Source organism: Ictalurus furcatus, chromosome 23 (assembly GCF_023375685.1).
Source record: "Ictalurus furcatus strain D&B chromosome 23, Billie_1.0, whole genome shotgun sequence".
NCBI lineage: Eukaryota > Metazoa > Chordata > Actinopteri > Siluriformes > Ictaluridae > Ictalurus > Ictalurus furcatus.
The window spans coordinates 17982324-17997323 of record NC_071277.1 but is presented as its reverse complement, the minus strand read 5'-3'; the positions used below and the strand labels follow the sequence as shown (position 1 = coordinate 17997323).

General features: G+C 43.9%; 1 protein-coding gene across 6 annotated transcripts in view; it reads right to left on the bottom strand.

Moving 5' to 3' along the window:
• LOC128599463 (DNA-binding protein SATB1) overlaps positions 1–15000 on the bottom strand; it is a 56345-nt gene that overhangs the window by 20869 nt on the left and 20476 nt on the right. For 3 of the 6 annotated variants that reach the window (XM_053611028.1, XM_053611029.1, XM_053611030.1), the window contains exons 6-12: positions 10637–10690; positions 9978–10089; positions 8039–8116; positions 5565–6016; positions 2328–2540; positions 1096–1161; positions 217–288 (exon numbers count right to left, since the gene is read on the bottom strand). In XM_053611028.1, coding sequence (XP_053467003.1) covers positions 217–288; positions 1096–1161; positions 2328–2540; positions 5565–6016; positions 8039–8116; positions 9978–10089; positions 10637–10690 — 1047 coding nt within the window. The remainder of the gene's footprint in view (positions 1–216; positions 289–1095; positions 1162–2327; positions 2541–5564; positions 6017–8038; positions 8117–9977; positions 10090–10636; positions 10691–15000) is intronic. The other 3 variants (XM_053611032.1, XM_053611033.1, XM_053611031.1) reach the window with 2 other exon arrangements.

Below are 15000 nucleotides of genomic sequence, written 5' to 3'. Positions count from 1 at the left end.
TCACAATTTATCACGATATCAAAATGATATTATAGGTATAGTATTGTCCAGCTGGAGTAGAAATCGCCTCGCAAAGTGAAACTTGTGTACATTTCTTTTTTGTGTGTGTGTGTGTGCGATAATATTCCATAAACACATTTTAATCATTGCTACATGGACTTTTGTTTTCCCTTCGATCCTACGAGAGTCGAACGTGTGAATCGAAAGAATACTCACAGGAGATATCCCAACTGGAATCCTGGGGTTCCAGTCCTCTGGTCTAATGTTGTTACATTCTTCTCTTCTGGGCTACACACACACACACACACACACACACACACACACACACATGCACATATTTAACCTCCGGACCGTGCGACTTTAATCAAAACTAATCTAATATTCACGACACTCTACATTTAAAATGAAGAGCCACCCTTCCTGATTAATCGGCTTAATGTCTCTTTAGAGGACAAGGACTCTGCTGAACGTTATCACCACTCCTATCTTTTAAACGCGCTCGCGCTCGGAGACTTTCATGCCGCACTTTCGTCGCGGCTTCAAGGTTGAGCCATTTCTTCTCAGCCTTCGGACGTTAACGTTCAAGACAGAACTTCTGCCTCATCGTCCATTTAAATACGCTCTACGCGGGCGTTTTTATGATGATTATTAAAAAAATTTTAAAAATTCACTTTTTTAAAATTTTTTTTTTTTAAAAACAGTCAGGGCATTCGCCTTGGTGAGATTACAGAGCTGAGTCGCTGATGTGTACGCGTCACGTTGGTATGCCTTACCACGGGTACGGTCTTGGCACGGGGAACGTCGACAGCCGGAGAGATAACTGGTAGCACATCAGGCAATATGTCTGAGACGTACTGTATGCAGCACGGATGGAATAAACACATGGGTGTGTGTGTGTGTGTGTATACTCTATGTCAGGCTTCTTCTTTTTTTTTTTTTTTAAATGATTACTCATGAGATTTGCTAATATGCATTCACATTTGAAAAGTGGACATACATAAAATACCAACATGACTACTGAAAGAGTAAAAGTAGGCTGCGCTGAATCTCGCATGCCTGCTGAACCAAATAAACAAGAGTAACGGCTGAACTAACCGAGTCGGAGTAGCAGCTGATTCTGGGATCTGAACTGGAAAGCAGCATCTGGTTCACTCCTACACTCTGGTTTGAGCACACACAAACACACACACACACACACACACACACATATACACACTTGAGCGAACACCAATGGCGTCCCAGCCTCTGCTACTGTGCAAATCTCAGTGTGAATGAGCAGGAGAGGCAGCTTTGTCCTGAATAAAAAGCCTGGCTTTGTATCCACTATGTCGCACTCAAGTGCACTCAAAGTATGTAGTACGTAGGGAGGATGTTATCACGTGGTCCTCACTAACTGTCTGTGTGTATAGGTATTTCAAACCTGCGTTTTAGCAGTGTCGTGACACAGCTCAGCTAGGATTACAGCGCTTTAAACCGGATACGATCCGACTGTTCGTCGGAGTATTTACACGAGAAATGTCGCGTTCGCAGGAAACTAGATTTCCTGAGTGTGTGTAAACCTCGGTATAAGGACTCTGACTAATGAGGACCTCCGTCGACCGAGCTACGAGTAGCATAATGGGTGCAAGTTACCGCAATTTGATATTCACGTTACGCGATCAAGTTCGCATGTTCGTTACAATTACACACGACTATTCTAAACAAATTCGCCTGCCCGTGCGATTAGGACAAAAGTAATGGCGCCCTATAAGAGGGCCTATTATATATATATATATGTGAACTGTGAATACGCTTGATCAGTTATGGCTGATACCATATAACATATAACATATGCATGTGAGTACAAAGGGAAAAATAAGAATTACTCTGCAAATTTGGTGGGAATTTTTAGTTCGGATTGGTCTGGGAAAAAAAACAAACAAAAAAAACACTTTGATATTAATAAAGAATCAGAAATGTCGGCCTACGATGAAGCTTACAAGCCAAACCTTTTGCGAACATGAAATTCTTGAAATTCTTTTAACGATATACTAACTGTAGTCCGGTCGGCGATTGAAATTTTTGGGTCCTAGATGTATGTTTTGTAGGGGGAACTTACGGCAGACGGACCTACCTATACACACACCACCGTTTGCAGCCGACTGCTGAGTCGTCAGTGCTGCGTGGCAGCCGTTTATGATTCTCGTAAAGAGAAAATCAATTCAACTTTTCTCCACGTGCGAGTGAAATTTCCAAAAACAGTAAATAGAATAAAATCTAACAGAAGGCGAAGGAGTTATCTATGTGCTACGTCAACAGATTGTTAGTGTATGGGGTATGACTGTTACCTGGACAGGGCGTGATGGAGGAGTGCTAATAAGCGGCGCAGGGCCCATAGAGGATGCCGCCGTTAAACTCCTCTCCCTCTCCTCCTGGTAAATACGGTCTCGCTCGGCCTCGGGTAGCTGCAGGAAGTTCTGCATGGCCCTCAGGTTCACCAGCAGGGACTGAGACGCCGTTTTAGGGTCTTCCTCTTTTCTCAGGATCTCCGAAAGCAATCCCTTGAGCGGCGACAGCGACAGAAAATCAAATCAGAGGTCTGAAGTGTCAAGGGAAGAGGTTTATTAACTATTCCGGCAAACATGTACTGCGAACAATTAGTCACAACAACCGCATCGTTCGATATGCACGAACGCACGAGCGTTTTGAACTCTGCGTGCTTCTTCACATCCCAACACTTTCTGAAACCTTCTACAGACTCAGACGTCGGGACGTGCCACAAGCACTCTTCATTAAACAGCTGCAGATGAGTGTACAATAAATATTACAAGAGCCTTGCGAAAGGCAAAAAAAGGCATGTCACAAAATCTCTTAAGAGTGTAGAATAATAGCAGAGGCTGCCAATTTGCGTGCAAAAAAAAAACATGACTCTGTGCTCACGCTCCACACTTTCCAGTAGATTCTTATCGCTTTCACACGACTTCAAAGCCGCACGGAGCTGTAACGAACCTTCCCTGAGCTATGCGGAACATCTTTCTGACATTATCTCCGATGCAGGCGCAGGGGGAAAGAAAAAATACAAATCTGTGACTGAGTGTGGGCTCCCCATGCAGCACCGGAGAGCCAGGTTAGGGGTGGACATATCATAAATGTGTTATTTTAGGCAACTTAAAGCTCCAGTGTGCTTCCCAGTCCCTTGATTTGGTTGCCCAGGAACATTACAGACTTGGCTAAAAAGTGGCAGCGAACGTAATGTAAGAATGCATGGTATGCTAGTTAGCAAGCTAAGTGCTTTAATATAGCCGGTGGTCCTCAAAGTGGGGTCCCTGAAGCGTAGCCAATGGGTCTGTGATTTTTTTACTGTTTTATTTATTTATTTTTTTAAATCATTTTGGTACTCTCATGGTGGAACCCACATTTCCAAACTTCTTATATTTTGGGGTCCAAGCACCAAAGTCAGACCTAATGCATCCTATTGGAATTGTGGAAAGTTCAGGAATTAAAAGCACTATCGCTTCAACAAATATTACTCGGCAATTTTTAATAACGTCCACGGAATAAACTTTATTTATTTCTAACTAGATTGTGCGTCAGAAAGTGCAAGATATTGTGCAAGATCACGATAACGAGTCTTTATTGGTCGGTGAAATTCGTTTTTCTTTGCATATCCCAGCATGTTAGGAGGTTGAGGTCAGAGCACAGGGTACAGCGCCCCCTGGAGCAGAGAGGGTTAAGGGCCTTGCTCAAGGGCCCAACAGTGACAGCTTGGCAGTGCTGGGGCTTGAACCCCCGACCTTCCGCTCAGTAATCCAGAGTAATCCTTAACCGTCAAGCCACCACATAGTTTACACCACATACTTTACACATAGCTACATACCACATACCACAAACGTTTGTACTGCGAGCGTCAATAAAGAGTACGATAGTTTTCTTTTTCTACTTGTCCACTAGGCTGCGAGGCTGTCCTCACATCCACCGGTTTAACGTTGTCTCGAATCACTTCGCTGAGTTGTTCAGTACCTCATACCTCATACTAAGCCTTGCTTTTACGGTGTCTGACGTCGCAAAGCTACAAACCGTCCCGGCTCGATCTCGCGTCTGAGAATTTCTTCCTCAGCGCATAGTGCGCTCAGAAGAATCCCGCAACATACTGTAGACAAGCAAGCGACACAAAACGTGTCTTCGCTAATCAGTTATTAAAGATTGTATGAATGTCATGGTTTCGGTTAAAGACGATAAAATACGAGCATATCCATAAACGCCATCGTTGCTAAAACCTCAGAGGTGGGATAGTGAGTTAATACAAAGTCCTCCAGGTCCTGGCTTGCAAAATCTATCTATCTCTGTCATTCCATCCTGTTCTCCGTGACAACAGTCTAGCCTGGTTTGTTTACTCCCACAACAACCAGCATGCAGCTTCCATCTCTGAGAGCATTCCATCGTTTGTTAACAGAGAAGCGTGATTAGCGTAATGTGGCCTACGTGTAGTGACACGCATCAGGCAGACATGTCATAGCTGATGTATGGAGTTTTTGCTGGTAGGGAATGATTCAGCGTTCTGACTGTCAACAATACAGTTTCATGGTCAACAACAGAAACCTGGAATGAATGCGCTCGATGCGTGTGTACTGTGTACTGTATGTGACACTTCTCGGTATCAGACCGAGGGCAGAGAAACGCGGCCGGTCTGATTACACGACTATATATGTACAGGAATGAGCTACGAGAATTTCCAGAGTGCGAATTTGATTCATCTCTGTAAAAAAAAAAAAAAAAATACCAATGTAACAAAATAAAAGTTTTTGCAAACCCTACAAAACCACGTGATTCATCTGTAAGCAAATTTCACTTCGCACAGAATGCTTCTGCAACTCAATTCTAGGTTTTACGTGTAAAAGGAGGAGAACTCTTTTTTTTCTTTCTTTCTTTTTGAAAGCGTAATTGTCATGATTAATCACCTGTGACAAAATCTTGTTGGGAAAACTTAATGAGGAACAAATAATGAGTCATCGGTTATCCAGATAATTCAGCCAAAACAGATTCTAGCCAGCTAAGTACTGAGAAATATCAGCTGCGTACTTCGCTGGCTAGGTAAACACCTCCAAGTCCATTAGCTAACACTCAGAGTTTTTGCTGCTTTATTCTCTGGCATTTCAGCGAATACTTAACGCGTGAAGTCTCTTCATTCGGAAAGCTTGGATAGCAGACGGGGCTTGGCTCGCGATCATAGCGAACAACAGAACGAAAAAGTGAAGACGGTTCAATTGAAGAAAAACTACGTCTTGACCTTTCGCTTATCCTGCTTAAGAAACAGTGCAGATCTCAACGGTTCTTGCAGTCGCGTAAGAAGCTAATCGATCTGCCGACACCTTCCGGAATCTGGAGATTTCAAGCTCGTGGTTGCTTGAAAACTCGCAAAAAAAAAAAGTCGTAGAAATACTGAACTCAACCCTATCTGTATGTGCGCTCGCCTTGGTCTTGACTACTACTAGACATTTTAACGATGCTGTGTTTCTGGACAGTTGGAACAGAACAGTCGTGGCTTGTAAGCTTCGCGGTCATTACAACGTCAAGATTTGTAGTACCTGAGTCCTATTGAACGCGACGCGAGCGAACACGGCCTGCGAGATCCCGGCTCTCTTCAACTCGTCCCTCACCCACTGGTAGATCTCGGAGGAGACTTCTGTGTTGGAAGACACCTGCGTATCCAGGGGCTTGCTGAGAGCCCGGCTGACCGGCGGGTGGTTCAGGTACTGCTGGTTCAGGGACTGCTGCGCCAGGAGCCGGTTCACGGCGTACTGCTGGTTTAGGATCTGCGCCATGACAATCTGTTGGTTGACCAGCTGAGGACTGATGGGGCTGGACACAAGGCCGGGGTGAAGACCTGGAAGCTGGGCGCGGCCTGGGGCTTGACCGCTGTGAGTCAGGGGCACCGGGGACGGCGGCTGCTCGGCCGTGCTTCCCGGGATGGGCTGCTGACTGAAGCTCAGGTGGTTGGTGCCGGGCGGCGAGAGCTCTGACAAGCCATCCATTTCGGCTACAAGATACAGAGAGAGAGAGAGAGAGAGAGAGAGAGAGAGAGAGAGAGAGAGAGGAGACAGAGAAGCGTTAATGCTAATAGGTCAATCGGTTGTACAGTATAAAATCAATAACTCCTCTAATCGCTTAATAGCTAAGCTCGTGTAGCATTCCTATGTGGAAAAACAAGTCGAAGTTGTCCGTAATAGTGGCTGTGGACGAGGATGTGGACGAAGGAAGCACTTCACTTATTAGGTGAAGTGTGATGGGAAGAAACAGCAGGTGAGCCGGAATTTACAAAGTTGGACTCTATCTGAGTCCAGCTCAGATAGAACACTCAAAGGCCCAGAGGAAAACAAGCTGCCTCCATGCTAATCATTCAACCCGTGCCGGAGTGCTACTTCAGGTACTAGCTTTAGTCAAGTGCTAAAGCCTCCAGAAGATCGTCTGATTAAAAGTGACATCGAAAATGAAAGTTCATTCACGTTAACAGTGGTTAAAGCGACTAATCTGTACAAGCCACACGTGTCGATCGAGCACGGAAGCCGTGAGTATCATCAAAAAAGGGCTCGTGACCTGCAAGTTGACTGGCAGCGTCCCAAATTAGTTTATAGCGTTCATGACCCGATCATGTGAGCGATGACAACGGGCCTCACATGTGTAGAGCGCCTGAATTGGCCTTTATGCTCCTAATTTTCGAGAACGCGACGCGAGCTGGCCAATGTGAAGTTTTCGGGATAAATATAGCTGGAGGAGGGGCTCGGCGGAGCTCGAGTTCGGAGCTCACGGACAAGCCCTCGCGCTCGGGCTAGCCCCAACATGACCGGGATAATAAGGCATCTATTTGGTACTGTTGATGGTATTTACTGTTATAAATATCTCAGCCCTTTTTAATTGACGTGCGCGAGCCCGCAAAACAACGGGCTGGAAAATCCGAAAATGAAAAGGTCTGTTGTGAGCGCGGAGGTTTAAGCGGGAGGCCGCGGCGTCACGGCTCCTCCAGACGTTCGGGGCGTATTAGTTTAAAAGGATTTGTTTAAATCAGGAGAAATTAAAAGACGTTCGACACCTACGTATAAATATATATATATATATATATATATATATATATATTTATATATATAAGGCAGAAATCACGCAGAAATCTTTCCGAAGATTTATTTATTTAGTTTTTTTTAGGGGAAAGAAAAGTGCATGATGCCAGAAAAATTTCAATGAGAGATAAACACAGATTAAGAGCATGGAATCTGTCCAGATACCTATACAATAATCGGAGGAACACATGCTTGTGTCTTTAGTGACAGCAAACACAAAGCGAGCCACTGCTGTTCCTTTCAGTACGGGCGCAAAAAAACTGAGGGGGCTCAATAATAATCAAAGCTTTCTCATAATCCCCCTCATTCCGGCAGGCTGATGTTACGGTGCGCTTTTGCATTCGCTTTTTCCAAATCGTTCTAAAAGTGCTGGGGGCAAACACACACACACACACATCTCACACACATATAAATATATACATGCAAATTGAAAGGATGGAGCGAAATGTTTGAAGGCCCTGATGAAGCAGACACAGAACGGGTGTTCCTTCTGTGGAGTCTGGCGTTGAGTGAGTTGGGATTAGCAGTACAATAGTGGAGGGAATGTGGGAAAGAGAGAGAGAGAGAGAGAGAGACAGTGAGAGAGAGAGAGGGGCCCTGAGAGAGGACCAAGTGAACAGCAGGACTCCATCTCACTTCATTGCTGCGCAGTCGGACAGCTTTCTCATACGCATACACACTCACACACACACACACACACACACACCTCCCCCACACTCAACACAACCTTAAAGAGACCCGGCTCACACTGTTCTCATCTAAAACATCTCCATGACCGTGCACGCTAGTTTAAACCCCTCTTTGCTAATTGTGGCACCCCGGGTTAAACGTCTCGCGTGCCTCCTGAGCGTCGTTATCCCACGCTGAGCGGCGCTCGGAGGTGAAATCTCCATCGCGAGAGACGATTGAGTCGTAAGGGGAGTGGCCGTCGGTGTCACGTGACCTACCTACTGCGGTGGCACGTGGGCTGTCGTGGAGGACGCACGTCCCCAGGTAGCCCTCCAGCTGGGAGGGTTGGCGCACGACTGCGCATGTCGGCATACACACACACACACACACACACACACACACACACACACACAGGTGTGGAGAGAGACAGAGAGTGTTAGTGGGTCGACACAAGCACGTGTGCATGGGGGTGGAGGGAGGGGATGATGGGGGCAGATGTTACATCGAATGCCCCGGCAGGAGATTAAATATATCAGTGTGACTCACCTCAAGAGGTGTTTGTGGGGGTTTTTGTGCGTGTAACAAATGATAAGGAGCGCATCCCGACTTCAGTTACACACACGGGGTGTTTAGCACTCGCCAACTTTTATCCCTTTTAACACGACTTTGTATTCTGAGGTTGTTTTTCATTTTTTTAAAAATCTTAAATCGTATATATATATCTATATTAGAGCCAGGCAACATGATGATATAATGATCAATATCGTGAGGAAATGTTACAATCCACGCCAGTATCCCAGTATCATGATCATCTTTATATATATATATATATAAACAAAAAAATTGAAAAAAAAAAATTCAGGAAAAAAAAAACAACCTTATGATTACAAACTTCAACTGGAAGTAGCTGATTTGATGGTCAAAGTTTATAGAGAATTTTTTTTTTTGATTCTCAAGATCTTTCCTGTTAAATAGTGTTATTTTGAAACATTTTAAACGGAAAAAAAGTACATTTTAAAATCATTTCCTTTTCTAGACATGAAAAAAAAAAGTTAAAAAGTTCCCCCTGTTTTTCTGGCAGTTTGTCTACAAACCTTTGTATCATGATTAGGACTGTGTGAAATGACATAATATTATACACACACACACACACATATATATATATATATATATATATATATATATATAAAATATTGACTTTGTGGATAGTGTGATATTTTTTAAACAATAACGTTGTACATAAATTTCACTGCAAACCGATTAAAACCAGCTGATTTGATCTTAAAATTTTGTTCTTAATTTACAGATTTTTCCTTTTCACTGATAATATATATATATATATATACACTTCTGTGAAAAAGTCCTAGGCACCCTATTTTTATTTCCTGACTTTTCTTTGCAATTACAGGATTGTGTCGTATTGTGATAACAAACTATATATAAATATATCGTACAGCCTTAGTGTTCTCAAGAGAAGTTGAACCGCCGTCCATTTTGCCGTAATCCATCTACGCAGATGCGTGCTTAATTATTTACAGTCGTATGCATTTGGCATCGCACTCCAAGCGAGGCCTTTACCACTAGTGCCAGGTCCGCTCAATGCCAAAATATTCATTAGGACAGAGTGTTACAGGAGCATGCGCTCGTGCTTGGGTGTTGTTCTTCAAGTTTTGTTGTTTCTCTCAAATCGCTCCGTTCCGTCTAATATAATGTTTTTACAAAAGGTAATACCAAAAAAAATTGTTATTATTAGTATTATTTTTGTACTATGTGTAATATACTACGATAATTTAACGTGCGCTGTAAATTTATTTAGCTACATACAATGAAGCTGTGCAAAATAATAATAAATAAATAAATAAATAAATAAATAAATAAATAAATAAATAAACTGGTAACCTGTGATGTAAATCTAAGCTCTTTATTTTATATCATTTAAAATCTTTTTAAAGAACTCAAAGTATATGACAAAATTTGCTTTTGTCTATTGTAAGAAATTTTTGTTTTTCGTCCTCGTCAATCAGGACGTGATTATTACAATGGAAACGTACTGCCAAAAGTGTAAAAGTGTAAGTAAAAAATATGCATTTGCATTAAGTAAACAAACAAACAAACAGACGAACGGAAAAAAAAAAGAAAAAAAAAAAGTAAGATCTGTACGGCAGGTGTAATGAGACGGTAACGCGTGTAACACGACTCCGCGGCCGTGTGGCTTACCCATCATGTCTTTTGTCTTCTTGAAATGTTTATACCAACGTCCAAATTCCTGACACTTCGCCGCAGAGACATTTGCATAGTAAGTGCTGTTCACGATGGAGGATATCATGCTCTGTGGAAAGTGAAAGAGAGAGAGAGAGAGAGAGAGAGAGAGAGAGAGAGAGAGAGATGAGGGGGAGGTTGGACATGGTGTTGAGTTTCTGTTTAGTTAAAAGTGTAACATCTTACCGTGTTAAACATGACGGTTTAATACACGCTACATTTGGCGCAAATCTATATTTCGTTACAAAAAACGCATTCGCAAACATTACTGCTTAGCAGAAGCGAAATCACGTCCTCCATTTTGTCTAAAAGCGAAAAATGCAAGTAACGTGCGAGACAGTATTTTTTTGGAAATGCTTGCTGACTAAAGAGTACAGAATAAAAAAACGGTTCAGGGTGTGCTGTTATTAGAAAACAATCAACCGTTACCACGACAACGCTGAGTATCTTCCTATTACAGCACGACCCGAACCCTCTTACAGTCTTCCTTTGACAAGGCCAACAATCTTTCTGATTTTTAACGACTACGCCGTTATACTTTTCCATTACGTTTACAGTTACATTTAATGTCGCGGAACGTCCGCGGTAAGTTAAAGTTAGTTCCTGTTCTCACTTACGTTATAGCAGCTACAAACAGTCGTTCTCTCACCAGCCTCTCTTTTTTCTCTCTCCTGAAGTTAGTAAGACAAAAAAAAATAAAGCAGTCACGTTACTGAAAAACCGCAAAGGGTAAAAGTCCTGAAGACTTTCCTATAGACTAGAGATGCACTGATGTATCGGTCGATAGTACGGTCGGGGCCGATTATATCCTGTCAATCACAAGAGGGCGGGGAAAACACATGGATTGCGTGCAGTGCGTAAAGAAGATGTCTCTTGTGTGGAATGATGACACAACTGCAGTTTGTAAGCTCTGTAAAATCTCTACACTGATGAAATTCGACGCCGGACGCTGCAGCAGTGAAGCGGGAGTTTCGGCGTCGAGTGTTAATCGTTTTTCTCCCGCGCTGCTCGGGCTGAATTAAAGGGCCGGTACACTGTTGAAAGATTTAAATGAAGTTGAGTTGACCAAAAAGTATATATATATTGCACAGAAAAAAATATTTGTAGAGTCGTGCATTTCATATCCAGTTAACGTTAATAATATAAAAAAGTTGATATTATATATGACCAGTTTGATGTTCGGTGATGAAGTAGAAATGTTTTCGTTTGTGGAGCGTGAACGTGAGACTAACAGGAGGTTTTTTACAATACAATGTTAATATGAATTAATGACGTTCAATAGGTCAATAATCTTACTTTAATCTTCAGAATGTAGTTCACGTGTTCATGTTTATTAGAGTAATGTGTTTTCTGTTGATGAGACCAGTGACTGTGGAACAACGTGTTGAAATGGAGAGAATAAAGTGTTTATTTGCATTTCTTTCAGAATTGCGGAATTAATTATTATTCATTTATAAGAAGGCACAAAGGGCGGAACTATCGGTATCGGTATCGGTATCGGTCGATATCACTCTGAATAATACGGTTATCCGTATCGGCTGAGAAATTTAGTATCGGTGCATCTCTAGTTGTTACTATAGAAACAATAACGTATAAGAACAAGCGCATTAATACAACGCTGTGATTCTGCCCCAGCTGCTGCTACGCAAAATGAATCGACTGAAACTCCGGGCCGATCGGGATCGAGCGTTCGACGGCACTGTGTTGTACGTCGTAGAACCGATTATCTGTATAGAATGAAGGGAATTTCTTCTCTGCGGTTAAGAGGCAGCGTGTCAGGTAAGACGAGCTTCAGTAAGCGAGATTAAAAAAAAAAAAAAGAAAAAAAAAAAAAGAAAAAAAAAAGCCACGGCAGCCTTGTATGCAGGAAGATTTACTATCCAGATAGCTGAACAGATGACGCTTTGGGGATTTCTCGCCTGCGCTAATGCGAGTCGCACCGGCGAGCCGCTTTAAAAGCCAGCGTCGGTTAGAGAGGCCACACAGCGAGAGCTTCTCCTCTCGCCTGTGTTCGGCGGTGTTTCTTTTCATTCCGACGCATTCCTGACAAATTCTGTTTCATTAAGCCTCAACACTTCACACCTTAACGGCCCCGGGCTCCGTCCCACACACAGATACGAGAATGCGCCGTGATTGTTATAAATATTCAAAGGAAGAAACCATCTGCTTTTGAAATTACAGGTCTAGCGGCTTTTATCGTTCCGTATAGTACGGGCGCCCGGGGACGGCCACGCCTCCGTCGTCGCGGACGATCGACTCGAGCTGCTCGTTCGGCGCGGGTTTTACGGCGCGGCACGGACTCGGCGCGGCCGGTCATCGCGAGCTGCTGTTCAAAACGCAACGGATTGACACTCTTAAGAACCCCCCCATAAATAAATAAATAAATAAATAAATAAATAAATAAATAAATAAATAAATACAAATGGGGATATGCTCCGAGCTGAAGTGTGGCAGGGCAGGATGGCAGGGTAACGGCTCAGTGAAGACCGAGGCTGCTGTGTATGCTTGAGAAGGACGATTAACCTTTATTGCCAGTGTGCGCACAGCTGTGGAGGATAAGGTGCAGTCAAAAAGAATCCGCTCTTCCTTCTCCTCGACGTGTATGTTCTGCGTTAACTTATCAGATGCGCTCGCGTTCGGAAAAAAAAACAAAAAAAAAAAAAACAGAGAGCGGCACATTCCCGCAGCGGATCCGTTCCCGACGATAACGGACCGACCCGGGAAGGGGAGGGGACGGAATGAAGATTTATGCGTCGACTGATTGGAAAAGGTGTGCAAATAATTACGCAAAAAATGCGTGGAATCTTTCATTCCGCTGACAGCCGGGCCTGTTGTGCGGGTCGCTGTGACGCATCCATCTCTCCCCTCCCTTCCCTTGCATCCCTCTGCTTTTGACACAGATGTTAGAATAAACGGCGTTCATTAATCAACGCTAGCACGTGTGCACGCTAGAACGTGGACGCCGTGTGAACGGCTGAAGGAAGAAGGGAACGGCTCGAACGTGACCTTCGTCCGCAGGTAATCGGGAAGAGGCCGAGGCCCTTTAAGTGATAAGCATCTCCAGGCGTTATCAGCAAGGCCAGGAAGTCTCGCTAGGGTGCTATCATGCTCAGCGATCTGCTTGGAGCCTAAAATGTGCCGCGTCCTGCTCTGCCGCTTTCTGCCATCGCTTTCTCTTTAGTTCTGCTTTAGTTCTCCTTTTGTAGGGGAGGCCTCATTTCTCCTTTTCCCGCCGTGTCTTAATTACAGCTTCTTTACCAACACTTACACGTGATTTACACGTGACTAACTGACGCTTAGAATCCCGCCGACGAGCCGGCGCTGACCCAAAGGTGGGCTCTCACGTCTAGTCGTCTACGAACGACCTGAACACTCCATACATTCTCGAGCTTCCTCCTTTCTTTCTCTGCGGAGGCATTCGAAGGCCAGGCGCAGGGGAATAAATCGAAACGCTCGACAACACGGCGGACAAAAGACGCTCTTTTTAAGCCTCTCGCTCCCCCCCGGCTCCGGCGCCGGTTAATTCTCCCGATACTCTGTTTGTTAACCTTCCTCGTTGTGTGTGAGGATTAACGTCCTGAATATCAAGGACAAGTTAATCCTATAAAAGTTGCCAATCATGCGCCGTAAATATGCTGAGCTCTGCAGGCACCGGCGGCTCGACCGTTAAGGCTCTGTGCGAGTTGTTCGGAAGGTTGCGAGATCAAATCTCACGCACGAGAGCGGCTTTTGGGTGAGGCCATTATCTCTCAGCTGGTGGGAATCGCTTTCGATGAAAACACCTGTCAGACGTACGTGTTCGTTCGACATGTCCCGTTGCTCTCGCACGCTTTTAGAAAAAAAAAACACGTTTAAACACGACTGAATTACAGTCTCTCGACGTAGAACCGCGCGGCACTCACGACCTTCACCGGTGCCGACATTTCGGAAATTTTCCCATCGTTTACAGTTTTATTTTTTTAACGCAGGCTGTACAGGATTCCGCGGAGTAGGTTTGTTTTTTTTCTTGTTGTGATCGTCGCGGCCAAAAGACGCTCGATTTTGCTGCGGGTTTTTCTAAAAACTACTCGAATTGGCGAAATCGCGATCGCACGAAATTGCTTTCGCACCGGTAAATCCGCCCGTGTAGCTGTACTCGTGTACTCGAGGGTTTTGACCGAATGCGCGTCGTGACGCGTCTCCGCCGAACATCGTGGAGCTTGCTTGATTTTGGGTTCATGTCTGCGATCGTAAAATCGCAAACTCCTTCACGTGTGTTTTTTTCCCCCTTGACTACAAACAGCCAATTGCAGCAAGCCTAGCGGGTGGGCGGAAACATTTGTGACTACGATACAGAGAAGAGGCGGGGCTTACGGCACCTTCGTTACGTTAACGGACTCTGAATGTTATTTTCTCCAGAGAACGTCCGGATAATTGTTGTTTGCTTTCAATTTATATTAAACAACGTAAAGTCTTACATTTTAAACTCAGCCACGAAATGAAGTACGACTGCCGCGGTGATGTTTTATAATATGACCGAGTCACTTTCCTTGCCAAATGACCTAGCTAACTTACCTAATGATTCGTAATATCAGTTTCTTTCATAATGTTTAATAACTTCATATTTCCATCAAATGCCTTACTACAGCATTTAAATTCAAACTGGGGTGTATGTGTGTGTGTGTGTGTGGTGGTGGTGGTGGGGGAGGGGGTATTATATTTTGTATGTGCAGCATGTACTGTATATAGACATACAAAGAGGAAACGTGGTTTCATAACAACGTGTACAGAATGACATCATCGGTTTAGCGCTCTCTAATATGTCTATCTATATACATGTATACCAGTGGTCTAGCTCTGTTTTTAGAAACGAGCTGCAGCGGTTAGATTTACAGCTCGCTAAACCGCCTGCTGCTATCTAATCCATCTGCACGTTTTTATTAGATATGTTTAATATGGAGGCGCTCACCAGGACAAGTTCCTGACGACGACGCCGGATAAC